This window comes from Episyrphus balteatus, chromosome 1, assembly GCF_945859705.1.
Source record: "Episyrphus balteatus chromosome 1, idEpiBalt1.1, whole genome shotgun sequence".
NCBI classification, from domain to species: domain Eukaryota; kingdom Metazoa; phylum Arthropoda; class Insecta; order Diptera; family Syrphidae; genus Episyrphus; species Episyrphus balteatus.
In genome coordinates this window covers 103895368-103914730 of record NC_079134.1, presented here as the reverse complement: position 1 = coordinate 103914730, position 19363 = coordinate 103895368, and the positions used below count along the sequence as shown (strand labels likewise).

The 19363-nt window shown below is 31.8% G+C and overlaps 1 protein-coding gene across 5 annotated transcripts in view; it reads right to left on the bottom strand.

The window, feature by feature from the left end:
• Window positions 1–373: 373 nt before the first annotated feature.
• LOC129906320 (orexin/Hypocretin receptor type 1-like) overlaps window positions 374–19363 on the bottom strand; it is a 226373-nt gene continuing 207383 nt past the window's right edge. For 4 of the 5 annotated variants that reach the window (XM_055982037.1, XM_055982038.1, XM_055982034.1 and 1 more), the window contains 2 exons: window positions 667–866; window positions 374–603 (listed from right to left, as the gene is read on the bottom strand). In XM_055982037.1, coding sequence (XP_055838012.1) covers window positions 520–603; window positions 667–866 — 284 coding nt within the window. In that variant the 3' untranslated portion in view covers window positions 374–519. The remainder of the gene's footprint in view (window positions 604–666; window positions 867–19363) is intronic. The other variant, XM_055982036.1, reaches the window with a different exon arrangement.

Here is a 19363-nt window from a genome sequence, read left to right as displayed (position 1 = left end):
AATAACAATTTTCTGTTTAAAGACATTATAAAGAGTACATAATGCTATGCACTGTCTATGATGAGTTTATAAATAGGGCTGTTAGTCTTTAGTTGAATAAATAAATAAATAATGTGAGGGTAAAGAAGACAACGTGATAGAAAAATACAGGTTAGACAGGGATGAACGAAGTTAATAGGGGTAGGACAAGGGGGCAGAGGAGGGAGAGTTAGAAGGGAACCAGCAAAAGATGGGCAGCCACTGCAGAAACGTATCCAAAAACATTCCTCGACTCGTCGAAAATATACAAATAAAAAATAATATTTTATAAAAAAAAATCACAAAATTAATCAAAGACGGCAAGAACAGTGAGTAGAGATTATACTAGAACAAATTTCAAATTCTCACAATTTATTTTATTTACAAGATCTTAATAATACATTAATGCTTTTCTGAGATAACTTATACAATTGGATCATTACAACTGTAACAATCTCTGGGAGGAACAGTTTTCGACCACGATACCCTCAGTCGTTCTCGTCATAGATCCTTATTCGAGCTCAATATGGGTGTGTTAATGGAATGCCCATTACCATTGTTCTCAACAAATGTTGTTTGCATTGTCTATTTGAGTTTTGAATAATATAAAATGTATTTGTAGGAATTAAAAATATTTAAAAAAAAGACCTTGACTTTTACCTGTCGGGAGCTTTCCCGCGTCAAAGTGATGTCTCTTACACTCGTTAGATTATAATTGCTTCTTATACTGGGACTGATATTGTGAAGTCTGGACAAGGGGTTACTCTGGTTAAAAGATCGATCCTCCACACGAATGCGGCCACACCTGCATTTATCTAAAGCATTGCGAAACTCTCGACGAAATTTACCTTGAAAAAATAAAAAAATCAATTTTCAATGCAAAATATTATATAGTTAAATTATTTAAAAGGGTAAAACACCACGCTATAAAATATATAACAATCTATAGGAAAATTTTCACTTAAATTACTCAAAAACCGTTAGATTTCATGTTACATTGACAAATGTTACGGTTTTTGAGTAATTAAAGTGTAAATTTTATTAAATAGCCCAAAATTGTACAAAATGATTAAAAAAAATTTTTAATTCAAGCTTTTTTCATTTTTTTTTTTTTTTTGTTTGCATTTTCCGAGAACATGTATTATGGTATAGTAGTGAAATATTTATTTTTACACCATCAGGAAGTAGAGATTACACTGACTTTTTGAAAAAGCTGATCAAAATAAAAAAACCAAAAACTCGATTATTTGAATTTTTCACATACTTTTTGAGGTTATTTGTTAATTCAAAAAATGTAGCTAGATCTTTTTACGATCTACAACTTTTCCATGCCACTTTTATCCATAGGACTTGCAGATTTGCTGGAAATCGAGATATACCATTATAAACTCAACCCACCCACTGCCCGAACTTGGCTCGCCCGTATATTATATTATATTAACTTTGAATTAAATATACATTTTCAATATACATACTACGCTTATTTGTGAATTGAAATGTATGTTTTTAATTTTTTTGGCATTAAACGTGTAAAAAGCGATTTTTGAAAAAGTCTGAAAAAAAATGATTTTCTTTACCAAGCTAAATCGCTCAAATTATAACAATTAAAAATCTGAAAAATGTTCACATGATAGCTACACTTATAGAGTTTGAGTCTGTTAAGTTTTAAATTTTTTGAACAAATGGTTTATCTGGAATTTAAAATTGATCAAACAAGGTCTAAGAAACCCCATGTTATTCCAATAAGAAACTTTAGCCCCTTGGCGGCACGGGTTAGAATGAAGTTAGAGACTTGAGGAATATTTTTTTTTAAATTATTTCTATCTTCGTATTTTTTTTAGTTTATTTCCAACCATATAAGATCCTAGAAGCATACAAATTCCAATTATTTTAAAATAGCGAGACCCTATTGCTCACCTTCCAATTCACATCATTATATGCCATATATTCTAGTTACGAAAAAGTAGCCTAGATTCCGCAGTTTTGGTCGAATTCAATAAAACAATACACTAATTTGTGCCTCAATAAAAATTGTTTCAGAATATAAAATAACTTTATTTTTTTGTTTGTTTTATTGTGCACTAAAAAATGGGTAAAGTTGAAAAAATGAGGAAAAAATCACTTTTTCAAGATTTATGGGATAAAAACCTACACGCTATACTTAATTTGTTTCAACAATAGACTTATATACGTACATCTGAGAATCCTCTTTCCAAAAACATATAACAGATTGAGAATTGTTAAAAAAATGACTGAGATATTGATAGATTACATCGTAAAATCTGTAAAAATGGTTTTTTGTAAATAAAAAAAATGGAGGGTTCCAAAAATATAACAAAAATATTTTTATGCATTATTCGACCATACGAACATCTTACACTATGTAATTTGTAGGGTGTATTTTCAGTGTCGAACCGTGTTATTATTCCTTTCATTTTTATCATATTCACCTCCTTTCCCAAGGGAGGTAGACTCTGGTCTATCTAGTCTAGACTAATTAGGAAGTAATTTATGCTGTGGAAGCAATTTGTAGCGTAAAAAAGAATATTAGATAAAGTAATTTTTTAGTAAATAGGTACCCACTTTTAACGACTTGTTGAATGGCGCAGTTAATGTAGTGGCGATTCTTCTCTTAAAATGGCTTTATTTAAAATTTAAATAAAAGACAAGGTTTTTTGGCTTTACAGGAAGGTATAGCACTTTATTGTAGGTGCAATCGTTGGTTTATAATAATATTTCAAATTACCTAAGTCAATCTTTTTTAATGAATTTCTCCTCCCGACTAAACGAGGGAGAATAGACATTTTTATCCCCACCTTGCGAAACAACTCCGGAATTAGACCAAGCCATAAAATTGAATTTAATCAACTAACAAAAATTCGTTTATAAATATCATGAGTGTAAATGGAGCAATTAAATAAAAACGACACCAACCTCTTTTCCAAGATGACGGCTGCTCCCGATCTGATCATCCCATTCCAACAGGTCGTTTCTTATGATAAGGACCCGCAAAAATGCGATTCCATTTACTAATATGACTGGACTATAGGTACGGTGACCATCCGTCCCGGTTTACCCGGGACTGTCCCGTATTTCTACAGCTTGTCCCGGGTTTTTATTTAAGAAACCCGGGACGTATAAGTGTCCCGTATTTTGTAATTTGTCCCGTGATTGTCCAGTATTTGCACATTCTCTGATTTTTGTATTCAATATTTTAAATACTTTGTACGGAAAATAAGAAAATACTGGTTGGAATTAAATTTTTTCTAATTTTTCGGATAAAGCAAAAAGCTTAGTACGCTTCTGAAGCAAAACGAACATTTTTCTAAGTCTCCAAAGTCAAAAAACTGTTGCTGCAAGAAAAATTGCCTGGACAAATAAATAGGATTGACAAACAACGAAAAGTTAAATTTTCATTCACGATTTCGTTGTGCTGGTTTTGTATGAAAATTTTCGTTTCGCCTTTAGACTAGGCTTTAGTTTTTTTAAAATGTTCTTCTAGTTCCAGCTGCTGTTTGTCAGGTTTCTACACCAGTTAAAATGTTTTCGAATAAAGAACAACATATGGAAGAGTAAAGAACCCAGATAAGTTTGAAAACTTTTAAGGACGTGTTAAAAGTTGTGTTAAAGATCATACAATTTCAAAATTATTTGAAATAAAATTAAAATGTTAAAAAATAGCTCTTCCGATTTTGATTAAAAAAAATATTTTTTTAGAAGTTATAAACAGACATTATTATAAAACATTTTCTTGATTTCTGATTTCGTAAACGACTTAAATGATTTCAACAAAAACGCTCCCATAAAATCGTTTAGGAAATCTTGATATCAAAGTAAGGAAAAATTATGAAAACTGATTTAAAAAAATTTAATTTTTTTTGAAAAATCAATATTTTTAAAACGATCCCACGAATTTTTTATCTGTCCCGGGTTTCGCTTCCAGAAATATGGTCACCGTAACTATAGGTGATACACAGTGTTGTCAGAATATTTTGGAGGCAAGGAGCAGATTTTGAAAAATCTTGGAGCCAAAAATAGCCACTTTCAAAAATGGTCTAGAAAACGCAATCAATTTTCTTTTGGTATCAGATTTTTGATTTTTTTTCAATTTTCAGATAATTTTTGCTAAGCAGACTCCAGTATAATTTTATTGGTATTTCATTTTGTCAATATATTCTGGACAGGAGTTAAATTAAATTTGCAGTAGATAAAAATGAAAAAAAGGAGCCTTAAATCGCCAAGTTGAAAATTAAAAGGGCCAAATTCCGATAAATCGGAAATCAAAATTTTAAGGTTAATAAAATAAGTCAAATGCTTTTTTGTGAAAATAAAAAATTAATGTCTTTTTAGGTATATAATAAAACACTTCTTATCCTCGTACAATAGTTGTATTTATTTACAAACGTTTTCGAAAAGTTAACTTTTCATCTTCAGGTGATAGCAAAAAATATAATTTTTAAAAATTTTTTTGATAAGTTTACAAATTAATCAAAAATATTTTTATATAAATTGAAATTTTAATAATTTTGTTAAGTAATTGAAATTTAAAGTTATTTTAATAATGTCTAATAATGATAATTTTATAATAAAAAGAAGAAAAGGGAAGTGAATAAATGCGTTTAAAATTTTTTCTCAAAAATGTCCTTAGATGATAATGGTTTTAAGAATTTATGCAAAGAAGATCGTTCAAAAGTTTTGTTTTTATTCATGTTTTTTGTATGATTTATGAACATTTCTTCGTAAGCATTTAATAAATTTGGGTTGTTAATTTCTTTTAACAAACGAAAACCTGCTATTTTATGATTTTTATCAATCATATGATCTGCTGGTGTTGATTCGTGTAATGTTTTTGAGTGTATCGCTTGGCCTATATATATTTCATCACAGTCTTGACAAATCACTGAATAAATTCCAGATTTCTCAAGAATATCTGTTTTGTCTTTTATGGTCCCAATTAGATTTTTGACTTTATTACCATTGCTATTTGGTGATAGTTTTATTGAAAAATTATTTAGTACTCTTTTTAAAGAGTAAGTCAACCCTTCAATGAATGTACCACCCATATATGCTAATACATTTTCTTTAATAGGAACTAAAGAGGTTAAATTCTTCAAATCTTTTTTCTCTCGATGTTTTTTTAATAAACTATTGACTATTCTATTAGTATAACCGTTTATTTTTGCTATTCTTTGAATATTTTCAATTTCTTTATTATAATTGTTTTTGCTAAGAGGAACATTAATAGCACGGTAACAATAGGAATTCAAAGCTGCAAATTTAGTTTGTTTTGGATGATTTGAATTGGATGGAATACATCTGTCAGTGTTTGTTGGTTTTCGGTATATATCAAACTCTATCTGATTACACTGGTCAACAAGGTTTTTGTCACAAGCACCAAAATATACTTTTCTCGTAGTTTTTGATGTGCTGAACTCGAATCTGAAGTCAGAAAATTGTTATTGGCCTCCGTTTTTGAAATATTACCGTTATAAAATGCTAAAAAACGTCATTTTGGCTGTTTTCGAGGTTCTGTTTTAATGTGGGGTAATTCATTACAAACAAATTTGTAAAGGTGATTATAATAACAGATATTCTTCTTTCAAAAACTGTTTAAATCTTTCCGATATCTCTTTTAATGCCCGAGATATTTAGAATTTAAGTAGCGGTCTTTGAATCAGAAACAACACTGGCCAACCAAATCAAAATTTGTTTGCCACAAGAACCAAAATATACTTTTCTAGTAGTTTTCGGGGTGCTTAACTCGAATCCGCAATCAGAAAAATTCTGTTAGCCTTCGTTTTTGAAATATTACCGTTATAAAATGCAAAAAAAAGTTTTTTTATAACGGTTATATTTCAAGAACGAAGGCTAATAGAATTTTTCTGATTGCGGATTCGAGTTAAGCATCCCGAAAACTACTAGAAAAGTATATTTGGTTCTTGTGGCAAACAAATTTTGATTTGGTTGGCCAGTGTTGTTTCTGATTCAAAGACCGCTACTTAAATTCTTAATTGTGACCAGTGACTTAAACTTTAGATTAAATTTAGTTTCTCTTTAGCTTTTTAACTGAAACTTAAGATATCTCGAGCAATAAAAGAGATATCGGAAAGATTTAAACAGTTTTTGAAAGAAGAATATCTGTTCTTATAATCACCCTTACAAATTTGTTTGTAATGAATTACCCCATATTAAAACAGAACCTCGAAAACAGCCAAAATGACGTTTTTTAGCATTTTATAACGGTAATATTTCAAAAACGGAGGCCAATCAAATTTTTCTGACTTCAGATTAGGATTCAGCTCCCCAAAAACTACTAGAAAAGTATATTTGGGTTCTTGTGGCAAAAAAAAAAGTTAAATTTTGTTGACCAGTGATATCAGCCAAACAAATTATAATTATCGATAATTATCGACTCTTTTAACCATGACATCTAAAAATGGTAACTGAAAATCAATTTCAGTTTCAAAAGTAAATCTTATTACTCCTTGCATGACATTATTTAAAAAATCGAGAAAATTTGCAAGTTTGTCTTTATGGATGATAATATAGGTATCGTCAACATATCTGACCCATAATAATGGAAAGTCAGGGTAGTTTTCTTTAGCTTTTGTTTCGAATTCAGCCATAAAACAATTTGCTGCAAAAGCAGATAAAGGGTTGCCCATAGCCAGACCTTCAGTTTGTTGATAGACTTTATCATCAAATTGGACATAATTTTTTGAAAAGCATAAATTAACAAGACGCATGTATTCACTTACCCTTAAATCATCTAGCGTATTTATATTTCTTAGCCAATTCTCAATTGATTCTTCAGCTTTTGATATTGGAATTCTGTTATACATGTTGTCTATATCTATTGAAGCTTGAATGAAGTCATTTGGAATATTTACATTTCTTGCAGTTTCGATAAATTGTAATGAGTTTTTAACATAATATCCAGATGGTTGTTGAAATTTTGAAAACTCTTTACATAACCATTTCGCCAAGTCATGTACTGGTGATCCAACTCCACTACAAATCGGTCTCATTTTTAAATCTCCCACCTTGTGGATCTTAGGTAATGCATAAAGTTTTGGAATACTATAGTTTGAAGGTATTAACTTTTTTCTTAGATATTCTGTCGTGATGTTAGTGCACGATTTAAGAGTCAATTTTGTTTTCGCTTGCCAGCCGTTAAGTTTTATTTGTGGTTTGTTGACAAGAACATAACTCCCATTATTAAGAATGTTGGAAACCTTCGCTTTATAGTCAGATTTATCTAATACTACAACTTTATTACCTTTATCTGCTTTTAAAATGATGATGTTGTCTTCAGCAATCTTTTTTCGCAGAGATGTTAAAATACGGTTTTGCTGTTTTGCTAATGTACCATATTGTTTTTGAGATTATATAGAAGTTTCAATGGTTTTTTCAACATCAACACGGATTGCATTTCGGATGTCAGGACAAAAATTTGAAATGGTTGTTTCGATTTCTGCGATAATTGGTTAAAAGAGTTTGATATATACCGAAAACCAACAAACACCGACAGATGTATTCCATCCAATTCAAATCATCCAAAACAAACTAAATTTGCAGCTTTGAATTCCTATTGTTACCGTGCTATTAATGTTCCTCTTAGCAAAAACAATTATAATAAAGAGGTTGAAAATATTCAAAGAATAGCAAAAATAAACGGTTATACTAATAGAATAGTCAATAGTTTATTAAAAAAACATCGAGAGAAAAAAGATTTGAAGAATTTAACCTCTTTAGTTCCTATTAAAGAAAATGTATTAGCATATATGGGTGGTACATTCATTGAAGGGTTGACTTACTCTTTAAAAAGAGTACTAAATAATTTTTCAATAAAACTATCACCAAATAGCAATGGTAATAAAGTCAAAAATCTAATTGGGACCATAAAAGACAAAACAGATATTCTTGAGAAATCTGGAATTTATTCAGTGATTTGTCAAGACTGTGATGAAATATATATAGGCCAAACAAGAAGGAAAACTAAAATTAGATGGTCAGAACACTATAAAGCGATACACTCAAAAACATTACACGAATCAACACCAGCAGATCATATGATTGATAAAAATCATAAAATAGCAGGTTTTCGTTCGTTAAAAGAAATTAACAACCCAAATTTATTAAATCGTACAAAAAACATGAATAAAAACAAAACTTTTGAACGATCTTCTTTGCATAAATTCTTAAAACCATTATCATCTAAGGACATTTTTGAGAAAAAATTTTAAACGCATTTATTCACTTCCCTTTTCTTCTTTTTATTATAAAATTATCATTATTAGACATTATTAAAATAACTTTAAATTTCAATTACTTAACAAAATTATTAAAATTTCAATTTATATAAAAATATTTTTGATTAATTTGTAAACTTATCAAAAAAATTTTTAAAAATTATATTTTTTGCTATCACCTGAAGATGAAAAGTTAACTTTTCGAAAACGTTTGTAAATAAATACAACTATTGTACGAGGATAAGAAGTGTTTTATTATATACCTAGTTATAAAACTCGTGCAGAAATTCCAAATATAATTCAATGTCTTTTTACTTGTGATGTATAGGTACTGTAGGGCAAGTTTATTTTGTATGAATCCCATTGTTATTAAATTTTGTTCGGATGCAAAAAATTTCCCCCTTTCTCAAAAAATACCATTTTTTCATAAATATAAATGTTTTTTCATTGCATTGTTTTGATTCTTAGTGATAATGGACATAAAAACCTTCATTCAAAATTTGGTTCCGCTACCATAACTTTTAGGGGTTTTTTGGTAGTAAGTTAGCAAGTGTTATAATAATATGGGTTGACAGAGGAAAAACAGGTTTAACTTTTTTCAGAGACGTCAGATTGCCTTGATTTAAGATTTTTTGGCATCAGCATTAAAAAATACCTCGAAGTCATGTATCATATGTGTGTATTAGGGCGTTCGTTATTTTTGAATCAAGTTCCTAAGTGGGAAAACTGTTTCTAAATACAAAAAAAAAGACCCATAATTTTTTTCAGATTTTTATTTTGACACTAGATGGCGCCCCAAGAGGGTTAAAGTTTTTTAGCACTTGAAATAGGTATGGTATAGGTATTTTTTTAGATATAGACTTTAATCAAATTTTTTTGATGAGGTCCTTGTCCACGTTAAACAACGTTTTCAAAAAGGTATAGATCATTTTTCTAGGACCAGGGGTTTAGTCAGGGCATGCATGGCTTTGTTGGATTTTATTTTATTTTTCATGCTACTCATATGCTTGTTTAAATAAAACATAAAACATTCAATGCATGCCCTGACTAAACCCCTGGTCCTAGAAAAATGATCTATACCTTTTTGAAAACGTTGTTTAACGTAGACAAGGACCTCATCAAAAAAATTTGATTAAAGTCTATATATAAAAAAATACCTATACCATACCTATTTCAAGTGCTAAAAAACTTTAACCCTCTTGGGGCGCCATCTAGTGTCAAAATAAAATTCTGAAAAAATGTATGGTTTTTTTTTTTTTTGTATTTAGAAACAGTTTTTCCACTTAGGAACTTGATTCTCGAAAAAAAGTGAAATAACGAACGCCCTAGTGTATATAATACCATTGTCTATTATTGCTAGTTTTTAAAATCTTCATTTCGCGCTTTGACCTTGAAAATCGCGACTTGCGGACATGAGATTTTTCTAGACTTTTGAGGTATGTTATAGAATGACAAAACTAAGGTTTTGAGTTAAAAAAATTTTCTATTAATTATGTTGGTGGTGATGACCTTTTAGTATATGATATTATGTTATGAAACGGGCTTCAGGTCAAATGAAACAAATGTATTATTGTCACGACGTTTCGTTCATGTCTATGAACATCATCAGGTGATGGCACTTTGCCATCACCTGATGATGTTCATAGACATGAACGAAACGTCGCGTCGTGACAATAATACATTTGTTTCATTTGACCTGAAGCCCGTTTCATAACATAATATAAAATTTTCTATTAGCATTCATTCCTAGGTGAAACCCTTATTTGACTGGATTATGTGGATTTAATGAAAATCCGACCTTCAAGAACAAATAAATTCGCTTCAGAAAAAAAAATGGTTTGGGATCGATAATTATGAACTTGATGCAGAAAAATAATAAACTCAAAGAAGGATGTTGTCCAACAAACGCTTTATTTACTCCCCCACAAACAATTTGGAAAAAGGAATGCACAAATAAAGTGGAGTATATAGTTGATAAATCAAAATGTAAAGCGATTCATGCCAGTGGTCTACGTCTCTACGAGCAAACCGATTCCTACTTCAAAAAGGCTACCCCTTCCCTGCTGTCATCACATTAAAAAATGGGCATCCAAAATAGACGTCATCCTTGGGTTTTGAATTTGATACGAAATGTTAATCTCTCACAGCGTGAAAGAGTTTACATGTTTGCATGAAATGAAGATTCGATCCTGTTATGAATATCTATGACAGAAAAGCAGATACGCCTATTTACACTGTCAAACATAAGAACTGTTTTTTTTCAGGAAACGAATTTTAAATTTAGTATCAATGTCACAAATTGTCGGTCAGCGCTGGTTTAAGCGATAAAGCCTACTCTAGTTAGAGCATTCGTTTAGTTCTAAATCCTCGTCTAACTTTTTCTGATTTTCAAAGCTAAGAAATTAATTACTGCAGGATTAAAGATGACTTTATATCGACGTTGAATTTTTTCGAATTCCACGAGCAACTGTAGAAGATAAAATTTTTTAGAGCCACCCTAATACGAAAAAAATGAATTAAAACTCATTGTATCGAAAAACAGAATTTAGAAATTTTCTGTTTCATTAAAATTTAAATTCTGAAAAAAGTAACATTTTTTGCACCACCCTAATTAATATGTTTGCTTTTCAATTTTTTTTTTAGAATAGGTACCTACATATTAACATTTTTTAACAATAAAAACATCGAATCAAAAGCAAAATAAACTTCTTCGGCAGATCTGCAGCCATACAATTTTGGCTGCGCAATATGCCCGCAATATGATGACGACATAAATGACGTTCATGAACAGCAGTACTGCAGTTGGACTAAGTTAGTCCGATCGCAGATCTTACTTTATGAACACGACTAACGCAGGCCTAAGTTAGGCAGACGTTAATGAAAACACCCTATACCAAAATAAGTATTTTCTTAAATCGCTAATTGGTATCAACCATGCAGATAGATAAACCAAAAATAAAAGATTTTCTTACAAAAAAACTAGTTTTGTTTTTAACTTTTTCGAATAAGACAAAACATTTTTGAATTGGTTTTCTATTTTGAAAACAAAATTAAACTTACATAGAACTTTGTTCTTTTTTTATGTTATAACTTGGAAAACTGTTTTTTTTTTTAAATCATACCTGAAAACAGTTTTATTTAATAACAAAATGAATTAAAAATTTATTGGCTTTACAAGAAGTGATAGCACGTCGTTGTGAGTATAACCGTTGATTTTTAATAATGTTTTTTCCAAGCTAAGCCATGTTTTTGAAAAGTACCTACCTCTTTCGTCTAAACGAAGGGGAATAGAACTCTCCCTCTCCTCTACGAATTTTGTCTTGTCCCAGTCCGACCTACATGCACTATCTTTTAAGAACATACATACCTTGTGATTCAACGTACCTACATACCTACATATACAAAATACATATATATAAAATTGAATTTTAACTTAACTAACTAAATAAATAACAATATATTGGCCGCTGGACGTCCACCTTCCATACAAATACTCCACTCTCCCTAATTAAAAAAGAATAATCGAGCGCACTCTTAACCTTGCCTCGCTCATCGCAGCTGCGAGACTGAAAAATAAATTTAGACCTCCTATCCTTAGGTCTGTTTGGTTTCTTTTTGGACAAAAATATGAAACCTGTCAAATTTTAAGGAGTGGGGATGAAATCCTCTCAGAGAAAGAAAAATTGTGTAAAAGTACCCAAACGCTTTTAGCACAAAAATTTCTGCTACTTTTTCCACAACAACAAAAATGTAAACAACAACACCGATTGAAACAAAAATATAGAAACGAAAAATATCAAAATTTTTTGTATTGGTTTTCAAACACTTTTTGTATTTAATTTTTCATAAAATATTTATAAAATGAAGCACTTAACCACTAAAACACAATAAATAAATATAAAAGCACAAAACATAGCCGAATAGCCATGTTTGAACTTTGTTTTGTTCTTCAAAAAATATAAAGACGATTGAAAAAAAAAAAATAAATAAATAAAGAAATGAAAAATATTTACACCACTTTGTATTGTTTTTGAAACACTTTTTTTATTTTTTGTTCATAAAATATTAATTTATTTTGAATATTACACCACTTAAACGCGATAAATAAAAAGAAAAACAAGAAAAAAGCCACACCGCCATGTTTTTAGTTTGTTTTGTGCGAGAAGAAAAAATAAAGAAAAACAGAGAAAGCACTACAATTGACAGATTTCAGATTTTTGTCCGAAGAAATTTTTTGGGTAGAAATTTGCACGAAGGGGAAATTTTTTTCTCTCTCGCGGCCATCTTTTTTGTGAAAAAATGCACAATTTCAGAGTACCCAAACAGGAATTGGGCTGAAAATGTTGAAAAAAGTTGAAATATTTCTGTTTTAGGCAGTACCCAAACAGACCTCTTATGAATATCTATATACTCTCTTTTTTTCTGAGACCACAGCCAGAGATACCCAAAAGAGATGAGAAACTTCTGACGTCATACGGGTTTGCCTACAAGCTGCTTTAGACCTTTTTGGATAAGTATGCGTGAAAAAATATACATTTTTGGCTAAGTATGCGTGAAAAATCGCTTAGGTGTGCGTAAAAACACCGTGGCTACACTATGTGTGTTTTTCACATTAATTCACGAGTACAAAAGAGATTACAACAACACGAAATAAACAAATGTTTTTTGGGGGGTAAAACGTACGAAAGTTTCCCATCTCCTTTGGGTATCTCTGCCCCAGCCCTATCTAACAATAAATTCGTCTATTTATTCTTTTTTGACCAATCAGAATTGTCCATCGCCACATTTGTTTTCGCAACTTCTCATTTCTCTTTGTAACTATTGCCAGATCAAAACCCAGTCAAAATAATAGTTTTCCATTTTTCGAACTTTTGTCGCGCATACTTTTTTCCTTGAATACTTTTATCTGTTCATACTTTCCTACCTAATACTAAAAGTCGTGAATACTTTTTGTTTTCACACATTTGACGGGTTCCCATGTAGTTTACTTGGGTCCTCAAATTATGTGCAAGTGATTATGGGAAGAGGAAATTTTAGCAACTGGAAACAACCACTATAGACTATACTATAAATACGACTAAAAAATGGGTGGTGGCAACCATTGTATATATTATATTATATTTCTTAGTACTATCATGAAATCGAATCTTGTATTAGCTCGGTGCCGTGAAATAACGCCGAGCGAAATAACGCCGAATTCCAAAATTCGGCGTTATTTCACTTTACAAAAGCGAAATAACGCCGAATTTCAACATTCGACCTTATTGCACTTTGTCAAAGTGAAATAACGCCGAGTTCCAACTGAGAAATAAGGCCGAATGTTAGAAAAGTGAGCATAAGAGCAGACGCAAGTTAACCGGTATGTTACCCTTTTTCTTATTTTCAAAGGCATATAAGGCCCAAATTTATTTGGGCACAATGGCTCCCATACTAATTTGGGACTTATGTCCATCCCATCGAGGTATAGGTTCAAAAAAAGTTTTGGCTCTTATATGCCTCTTAATTATTCATTAACCTAGATAAGTTTCAAGAGGTGATAAAAATGTGGCGCAGGGACATAAGACCCAAGGACATAACGCCCACTCTTTATTTTTGGGAGTTATGTTCCACTTGAGTGGGACGACATTTAATTTAAGAATTATATCCCACTTGAGTGAGACATCAGCCCAACATATTTTTTATTTAACTGGGACATAAGCCCCACACTTTTCGAAATATAAAATAATAATGTAGAATAACTTTTGTTCTATTTTATTCGCGTTTTGTTTCAGATTCTTTAAATGAAAAAGAAACTTTGAATACAACCAACCTCGCATGATAAGCGCGGGTCATTTGGAAAATTATATCGCAAATAGGGCGGTCACCACAATACAAAGACAAGAAACGAATAAATCCCACCTGTTTTAATTGGTGGAAGGCAAAGCGGAAAAAAATTTGCTTACATGAGAATCTATTTAATTTTCGGAACCCAAACGCGAAGCGGAAAAAATTTTGCCCACGGGAGAATCAATTTTGAGGTGTGAAAATAAAAATTCGCGCGAATTTTTATTTTCACACCTCAAAATTGATTCTCCCGTGGGCAAAATTTTTTCCGCTTCGCGTTTGGGTTCCGAAAATTAAATAGATTCTCATGTAAGCAAATTTTTTTCCGCTTCGCGTTTGCTAAATTATAACACAAACATATCTTTGTTGTTGGTATACACATAAAAACAATAATAATACCCAGGACTTAGGCGTATAAACAGTGATGTATGTTTGGAGGCTGGGGACATGCTGTCCTGCTTTGGATACACTATTGGATAGGCGTATGTGCCAATAGGGTGGGACATAAGTGCAAAATCGAACTTTGTAACTATCCCGAATCCAGTTGGGAAATAATTTTATAACTTGTGAATTCTTCGTTAGTGAGACATAACGTCCATCTTTTATTTGTGGGTCTTATGTCCAACCTGAGTTTGACAATCAATTTGGAACTTATGTCTAACTCAAGTGGGACTTAAGTCCACAAATATAAAGTGGCTGTAATGTCCATGGGCTATGTCCCTTTGCCAAGAATATGGCATTTCAATACCAAAGTGACTACAGGTGGTTACATTGCAATTTTTCATAAGCTCCACTTAGCAGGATTTGCCTCACTGAAAAAGTGAAATAATGCCGAATCGGCGTTATTTCACTTTGTCATTGTGAAATAAGGCCGAATGTTGAAATTCGGCCTTATTTCGCTTTTGAAAGTGAAATAACGCCGAATTTTGGAATTCGGCGTTATTTCGCTCGGCGTTATTTCACGGCACCTATTAGCGGTGCCGTGAAATAACGCCGAGCGAAATAACGCCGAATTCCAAAATTCGGCGTTATTTCACTTTACAAAAGCGAAATAACGCCGAATTTCAACATTCGACCTTATTGCACTTTGTCAAAGTGAAATAACGCCGAGTTCCAACTGAGAAATAAGGCCGAATGTTAGAAAAGTGAGCATAAGAGCAGACGCAAGTTAACCGGTATGTTACCCTTTTTCTTATTTTCAAAGGCATATAAGGCCCAAATTTATTTGGGCACAATGGCTCCCATACTAATTTGGGACTTATGTCCATCCCATCGAGGTATAGGTTCAAAAAAAGTTTTGGCTCTTATATGCCTCTTAATTATTCATTAACCTAGATAAGTTTCAAGAGGTGATAAAAATGTGGCGCAGGGACATAAGACCCAAGGACATAACGCCCACTCTTTATTTTTGGGAGTTATGTTCCACTTGAGTGGGACGACATTTAATTTAAGAATTATATCCCACTTGAGTGAGACATCAGCCCAACATATTTTTTATTTAACTGGGACATAAGCCCCACACTTTTCGAAATATAAAATAATAATGTAGAATAACTTTTGTTCTATTTTATTCGCGTTTTGTTTCAGATTCTTTAAATGAAAAAGAAACTTTGAATACAACCAACCTCGCATGATAAGCGCGGGTCATTTGGAAAATTATATCGCAAATAGGGCGGTCACCACAATACAAAGACAAGAAACGAATAAATCCCACCTGTTTTAATTGGTGGAAGGCAAAGCGGAAAAAAATTTGCTTACATGAGAATCTATTTAATTTTCGGAACCCAAACGCGAAGCGGAAAAAATTTTGCCCACGGGAGAATCAATTTTGAGGTGTGAAAATAAAAATTCGCGCGAATTTTTATTTTCACACCTCAAAATTGATTCTCCCGTGGGCAAAATTTTTTCCGCTTCGCGTTTGGGTTCCGAAAATTAAATAGATTCTCATGTAAGCAAATTTTTTTCCGCTTCGCGTTTGCTAAATTATAACACAAACATATCTTTGTTGTTGGTATACACATAAAAACAATAATAATACCCAGGACTTAGGCGTATAAACAGTGATGTATGTTTGGAGGCTGGGGACATGCTGTCCTGCTTTGGATACACTATTGGATAGGCGTATGTGCCAATAGGGTGGGACATAAGTGCAAAATCGAACTTTGTAACTATCCCGAATCCAGTTGGGAAATAATTTTATAACTTGTGAATTCTTCGTTAGTGAGACATAACGTCCATCTTTTATTTGTGGGTCTTATGTCCAACCTGAGTTTGACAATCAATTTGGAACTTATGTCTAACTCAAGTGGGACTTAAGTCCACAAATATAAAGTGGCTGTAATGTCCATGGGCTATGTCCCTTTGCCAAGAATATGGCATTTCAATACCAAAGTGACTACAGGTGGTTACATTGCAATTTTTCATAAGCTCCACTTAGCAGGATTTGCCTCACTGAAAAAGTGAAATAATGCCGAATCGGCGTTATTTCACTTTGTCATTGTGAAATAAGGCCGAATGTTGAAATTCGGCCTTATTTCGCTTTTGAAAGTGAAATAACGCCGAATTTTGGAATTCGGCGTTATTTCGCTCGGCGTTATTTCACGGCACCTATTAGCTCATGTCGCCACTTTGAGATGGCGCTCAGTGTATTTATTACATATGAATTCTCAAACTCAAAACTCAAACAAGAAATTGTTATGATATAGTTGTACTAAATTCCTTTAAGTAAGATGATTTTCAATATATTGAAGAAAAATTTTTTTGCTATTCAAACAACCTCGTCGCCCGAGAGTTGTTTTCTCGTAAACGCCAAAATGGACTTTTTTAAACTGGATATGTAGTAATAGGTTTTAGAACGTTCTCTTTTCATTTCTGTTATCAGATTTGTCCTATCGTTTACCGTTACTGAGATAATTAGTTTGCATTTTGTCGTATATCCACAAAATAAGCACTGGATTAGCGTTGGTTTGTAGTAAGCGCCAACTTTTGGCGTTTACGACAAAAATTCTATGTATTTTTCAGCTTTTTTTTCTTCAGTATTGGTTTGTCGTACGTCGTACAAAACCGATACGGTAGAAAATTTCGAACGAAATTTTAAAATTGTTTTTTCTTACATGTATGTAGGTATATATCCGAAATAGAATATAAATAGATATAATAGTATTTATTGAAAATAAGGACTTCATGTGATATAGGGACAACGACTTTAAAAACTATGGGCTGCATTAAGCTCTGCGCTACTTGAGGTTTTGCTTTATTTCTAGAAGTGCATTTCAGAGACATCTCAAATGTTGTGTTTAATTAATGGTTCTTGTCGTTTGTTCCTGCCGCAAGTATCTTGGCCGTGGCGCCTCTTCGTTCACGCGCGCTGTCGTGAACGAAGTGAAAAAGGGTTGCTGTGAGTTTGGTTATTGCACCCGCTCGCAAAAACCCCTGCTGGTCGAAAATTATTTTTTAAGGCGCCATTGTTCTTCGCGAAAAAAAATGTCGATGTTTTTTTGTTTTATTGCTGTACACTAGAGCAGGGGCGGATCCAGGATTTTTTTCTGGGGGGGCACAAGGGACGGATTGGCAAAAAAAAAACAGCAATAACAGTTAGAAATAAAGTGAAGTACCATACGACTGACTAACAAGCAGAAAATTTTAACGACCCACAGTGGTCTTAAACCTGGCCAAAAATATTTAGGCATATTTCCCACATCAAATAGGTACCAAATGACCAAAAAGTTATTCGGAAGGAAAAATTTTCATTTTCTTGTTACAGTAAAAGCCACTTAAGTGCTAACCCTCTTACTCCTGGATGAGCCGGAAAAAAAAACTGAATCATACTTTTTTTGCCGGGAAACCCAGTTTTGTTTTTTTTTATTTGCATTAACCTTCTGTAACCCAAGGTCGTAAATTTAAAAATTAATAAGTCAATCGATTGGCCTTTATCTTTACTAAAACACGTATTTTTTAAAAATTCAATAAAGTCATTATTTACTTAGTTATTTCGATATTTTGGGAGTAAAAAAAGTTTAAATAATTTATTTTTATATAAAAATGCAAAAATTCAAGCAAAAAACTATCTAATATTAATTTTTAGGCACTTTCCTAAAATCCAAAATAAAACCCCGTGGGGTTTACTAACAAAAACTATTTTTTTTCTGAATTTCGTAGTTTTTACACAAATTTGCTTATTTTCAAAAAAAGCCCAACTTTCAACATTAACTGTCAATTAAAAACTATTGGTGCTATTTATTAGAAATTTGAATTACTATTTCGATAAAGCAATACTTAAAGATTATAATATTAGAAGCTTCAAAAGAAAAAAAAATAGTTTGTAGAGCTTTTATGCAATCTTTTTCGGTTTGTTACAGAAATGTCACATGGGGCTACAAGGGGTTAAATTGTTTTATACCTCAAGAATATTGTGTTCAAATTGTAGGTCTCTTGAAGCCAAATTGACCAAGTTATGAGTATTTTAATACTTCCCTTAGGAACGTTTTAGTCTTTTAGTCCAGAGTTCAAAACTTTAAATCGTTATCCCCACAACTAATGTTTTCAACGCCGGTGCTCCTCATAACTTCAAAACTACTGCACCGATTCTTTTGAAATTTGGAACACTATTTTTTTTTTGCATATTTTTAGAGGTATCCCTGGAGAAATTTTCTCAATAAAATAATATTTATAAAAATCTATAAGTAAGGGTCGCTTTTGAGGAGTTTTTTTTCAAGGGGTCTTTATTTTCGGGGTGCAAACTTCTGAAATGCAAGTTTGTTCTACATATCCAACAGTTCTATAACACAGGTCAACACGAAATTTGTGCATGGGTTGTGACTATGAAATTATGATAGATATATTGATACTCATCTGGAAAACATTTTTCTTTTTATTTTTAATTTGCTGTTGAGGTCAGCAGAGCAATTTCTAGTATTCAAGAAAATCTGTCTTTTACAAAAATTGTCGGACGTAATTTTGGCAAAAACTCGAGAAAGTCTTAACCGATTTGGCTGATTTTTGTTTTGTTTTCTTCATTTTAATGCTATGTCATATTCATATTCAGAAAAATTAAAAAAAGAAGAAAATTAAGAAGAAAATTAAGCAGAAAAAAGAAAAATTATATCGAAATTTTCGTTTTGTTCGAATTTTTGTCAAATGAGAGCTAGAGGCATTATTTGATACCTTCTTTTTTCAATATTTATGGTAAAAGTAAATCACTCTGATGGTATTTTTAATCTACAAAAATAACTGTATCCAAACTGTAGCCAAACTAATTCATATTGAAATTC